This window comes from Ischnura elegans, chromosome 4 (assembly GCF_921293095.1).
Source record: "Ischnura elegans chromosome 4, ioIscEleg1.1, whole genome shotgun sequence".
NCBI classification, from domain to species: Eukaryota; Metazoa; Arthropoda; class Insecta; order Odonata; family Coenagrionidae; genus Ischnura; species Ischnura elegans.
The window spans coordinates 54,897,129-54,902,223 of NC_060249.1; the positions used below are offsets into that span (position 1 = coordinate 54,897,129).

At 33.2% G+C, this 5,095-nt stretch overlaps 1 protein-coding gene across 1 annotated transcript in view; it reads left to right on the forward strand.

The window, feature by feature from the left end:
- LOC124157519 (clotting factor B-like) overlaps positions 1-1,728 on the forward strand; it is a 58,338-nt gene extending 56,610 nt beyond the window's left edge. Inside the window, exon 9 of the mRNA XM_046532319.1 lies at positions 69-1,728. Coding sequence (XP_046388275.1) covers positions 69-221 — 153 coding nt within the window. The 3' untranslated portion in view covers positions 222-1,728. The remainder of the gene's footprint in view (positions 1-68) is intronic.
- Positions 1,729-5,095: the final 3,367 nt, after the last annotated feature.

Here is a 5,095-nt window from a genome sequence, read left to right on the forward strand (position 1 = left end):
TTTTATTATTGTTTTTACCCAACAAATATTATAATAATTAACCAAATATGTATGCTGATTTTTCACAGGGTGATAGTGGAGGGCCACTGATGGTAAATTCAGGACAATGGACTCAGGTAGGCATTGTGAGCTGGGGAATAGGATGTGGCAAAGGACAATATCCAGGTGTCTATACCAGGGTTACCCACTTCTTGCCATGGATAATGAAGAATTTGAAGTAAGAAAGCTGTGATTGAATAAAGAACATTTTTGGTGATATGGAGTCGGTTCAAAAGGAGGTGAAGTGAATCAAGTCAATCTAATGGACCAATCAGTTGACGTGAGATGAGTTGTCCATTTTATATCTTTGAAAAATCAAGATTAAACCATCAACCTAATGATGGAGGATGCTTCTGTGGACCAAAATTTGTAGAATAATAAGTCTGCAGTGGACTAGAAAACCATCAAATGTCACTCAAAAGAGATTTTCTCTTCATTAATGGATGGATGTGGAAGGAGAAATGCTTAAAAACAATTGATAAAAGTTCTCTTCCATGAGAGTGCACAAAACATCTGCACTGAAAGGTGAGCAATGTATCTGTAGATATAAATGATATGGAAATAACTACAAAGGACTGGGATGTGACATTCACATCACATGGGCACAAGCTCCAGGTGACATTTTAGAAAATTGCAGCACAGGTGAACCAAATTGAGGTGTTAGGGGTTTGCAAGTTTTCTATCTACTCATAAATAGTAGCAGTTCCTTACAATTCATGAAGCATCATTGAATACCTGTGACTTTTTTTAAGAGAAATTAGGTGAAGAGACAAATCAAAACTAAGAATAAGTGCCATTGCGGTAAATTTAGCCACTTGAGAGCTTAACCTGAAGTGACTCTGGTAAATATAAGAAATAAGCCTTAGAACATTTCAAAATACATTGTAAAGCTATTTTTTTCCAAATTACAAAATTTCACATTATTGCATCAAGAAATCATTTAAATAAACAGGCAGCTTTATCAAGCCTCAGCTTTTCTTCGTTGCTGCCACTTTAAAAATGCCTGTTGTCTTGTGATTGGAAAAATGTTAAGATAGATGGTTAACCATTCAAATAACCAAATTTAAATAACCATTATATATTTTCAAAAAATTGAATTTAGAATAGCATAAGATCCACTCCAGGAGAACAGTTAAAGTTGCAGCTCTAAGTCACCTTAGCAAATAAAAAATTACCTCAAATACAGTAATATCAGATGTTTTACCTTCTGCTTGGATATCAAGGTACATAAAAATGTACTTTATATATTGCTCAATAAAAATACACATGGAGACCATTGAAAAAATATCTTCACTGAAATGTCAATTCACAGTAGCAAACGGGGTCACAGAGGCAACATAATGCAATTCTGTTAAATGGTGTAAAGCCACAAGTCTTTGTCCATAAATTCATACAATGAAGTATTTTTTTCCATTTTGATAAGTGCCACTATAGACAAAGGAGTTGTTTATTGCAGATACTTTGCCATCTCTGGCTCATATTTTGGTTTCTTGAGTTTCAAAAGAATCGAAGGTGAAAAAATAAGCTTATGTATCCTACCTCAAATGACATTCCATTTCTTCAAGATCTAAGTTTTAATATTGCTTTCTATGTGACAAAATCAAGCATCTGATATCTTCAAAAGATTTGGGATGGATTCTTCTCCGCAAAAGGAGAAAAATGCAATAAAATTTAACTTATTAAAAACTACTCGTATGCTATCATCATTTCTGCCATAAAGAGTTAGACTTCTTGTAACCATTTGTTAACTTTGAAAATAGTTGAACAGATTCCATCAACCTATCATGAAGACTAACTAAAGCATTAAATTCTTTAGAGATGAAAATTATATCATCATGTATCACAACTTGTGGAAATTTTTATACCACAAAAATTGGTAATTTCCTACAAATAAGATTATGGCATAATTATAAGACAGAATAGTGTTTTGGCAGCATTTGAGACAAAAAATTTCACCTATCTTACATCACTTGAAATTCCTTGAATTTTTTCATTATTCTTAGTCCTATGTTTAGATATTCCATGCACAAAATGAAAAAATGAAACCCCAGGTTACTATCACATCATCATCAAAGGCACCTTTCAGATAGACAAGATTGGAACAAGGAGTACTTTAGGATACTTCTAATGAAGAGCAAGATAAAGGTAATCAGAGTCTTGATTTGGCTTGGTACAGTAAAATAACGCAACTGATACCACTATTTGCCCTCAATAGGCAAGTTATGAGCACAAGTTGTATACAACTCTGGCACATGACAGCTGGTTATTAGCATAGAGATAGGTTGACCATTGAGCCACTAGATTGGGAGCCTTTAACCTCTGCAGTGAACCAAGCAAGCTAACAAGTAAAAATTGGTAAGCTACTTCATAGGTAGGCAGAGCCATTTTGATCAACATTATTTCAAATGCAGCAAGATCTGATAAGATGAAAGTAATGCTTGTAAAGGTCACAGAGGATGGATTGAACAACCAAAACAAATTTCACTCTGTTATGTGAAAAAGTCATTAACCTCAACATAAGAAGATGAATTAAGTGCTTTGAAACAATGAAAAAAAAGTCTTCCACTCATTACAGTCAAGTCAACTAACTATAATTTTTTTCCTACCTGAAAGCCATACAGACTGTAGATACATATTGAGGGAAAATTAAGATAGACATCTAATATAAACAATAGTTTGAGGCACCAAATTAGGGTAGAGAGACTGAATAATTCAAACCATATATTTTTAAGTTAACATTTTTTCTAACTACATACATATTTGACTTAACTGTACTGCCATTTTGATGTAACAAATGGCATTTGATCATTTCTAATTACTCAAAAATTAGTCCAACGACAAACCTAAGCTTGATTTTTTTATGGTAGCAATTTTATGATAAGTACATACATACATATGTCTCAGTTTTTTGTCAAGGTGACATATGCATTATAAAATCAACCAACACTTTTCTTATTCTTGAGCAAGAATGAACATAAGAAGTTTGATAATGAATTACTTCATGCACTGACACTTTTTTACTTAAAAATTTCAATCCATACGAATGGCTACATGTCATTTTCAAAAGATAGGCTCACCTAAGCCTGAATGAACTACACACCAAGTACAGTGCAACTTCCTTAAAATGAGACCCAACGGTGCTCAAATAAACTCTCACTATAGCAAATTGCCGCTTTACCAGAAGTGGAGCAAATAAGAGCCAATAAACCCATTGTCAACACATATAGGAACAAGATTAGTGCGGCGAGGGAGTCATTTCTATCCGATACACTTAAGCATAAATCCAGATGAAAGGCAATGTTTTTTGTAGCATCACTAAATTTCTTCACCGTAATAATGAACTAGCCATTCAATATAAGTGCCGTACTAAACAAAAACCATGCTAAGGATTGCTTCGTCAACATTATCCAAATCACAACTGACAAAGCCATTTTTCGAAGTAAGTTGTGCATTCATGTGATCAATCTCTTATTTTGATATTTTCCATTGAAAACTCAAACTATTGCTGATGTAACAACATCACGATTATTTGATGCGTATGTTAATTGTTCCTGTACATTTCGCAGAAGTTGTGTGTTAAAACGAATTGCATTTGTTCCTGCAGACGAAAAAGGTGGAAGGTGATAGAACAATCCCGCCTCGGAAACCTTTTCTATCATGCATTGTAATATTTTCATTATCTACACTAAAGAGTCTGTGAGACATTCCTAATGAAGTGATTAAATTTGCCTATGTTTCAAAAAAGTTCTATTTTGAGTGTTAAGCCCACGACGTTATTGAAAGGATACATAGATTGTATCCACAGTACTGCAATAAAAACGATTCGAATTAAAATTGGTAATACATATAAGAAAAGATATCAACTTGATATTATTTTATGAAAAATATATTGCAGATATTACGTTGATGTCTCTTAAGTAAAACAAAAGCAAGCAGCAAGAAACTGCAACTAATATAACACACATGGATAAGATCTGCAACAAAAAAATGAAAAAGAATACACATCTGATGGACCCTTAGGCCAACAAAACCTGCAAGCATGAATTTATTGATTTAATATTCTCAATGATGACTGCGAAAAATAAAAAAGAATGCAAAATTTTTTTTATTAAATAAACTAAAGGCGCAGCATCAGCTTTTCACGTACGTCATCGTTAACAGCACTGTCGACTGCTCTCTGCTGCCCGAGGTACAAAAGATCTAAAATTTGTGAATGTAAACGCCACAGTATTTTCACCGATATGAACAACTGATTTATCGAACAATGATATACTACATGAATTTCAGACTGAGCACTCCATATTAACTTCATTTCTAACAGATCGCCAGCAATTACAGAGATTAGTGACTCTTGGTGAAGATTTTCCGTCAATGGAAACTCTCGCTATGGTGAGTGCCAACACCTCAAGGGCCTCGTAAAAACATATGTATTTTTTACATGCTAATCATAGGGTCAATTGACGGTGCTTCGGCTATCTCTCGTAATGGTGGGATGCTCGCAATAGCCTGTACTCGCTTTAACGCGGTTCCACTGTATTTTATGAAAAATTAATAAAGTGTGAAAGAGTATCGATCATAGATAACGCTAGCTATTGTAACATAAATCCACAAAGTAACACCTGGCACCATCAGTTATAATTTTCAAAAGAGCCTGTAACAAAATGTGACTTTCAAATGCAATTTCCAGGTAATCTAACAAATTAAGCTCTTTTCTGGTCCTCTGTCAATGAAATGATAGATCAAATATTGAAATTTTCGTGAAAGTGCTTCATTTCTCAATGCAATTAAAAGAATAATTAATTGAGCAACATCATGATCATCTGACAACAATAATTGGATCTCAACATAGGTAACAGTGAAAAACGAATCTCTGTGAGTGAGAAATATTTACCAAAGCCTGAATACAATAGTAAGAATACAAGAAATATCAAACAGAAGAACCAAAATAAAGTATCTTCTTCAAAACTTAAAAAAAAAATGTTTATATCAATATAGGTATTAATTAAAATAAGAAATGCAATTATTTTTTTAATGATTTAAGATAAAATAATTATCT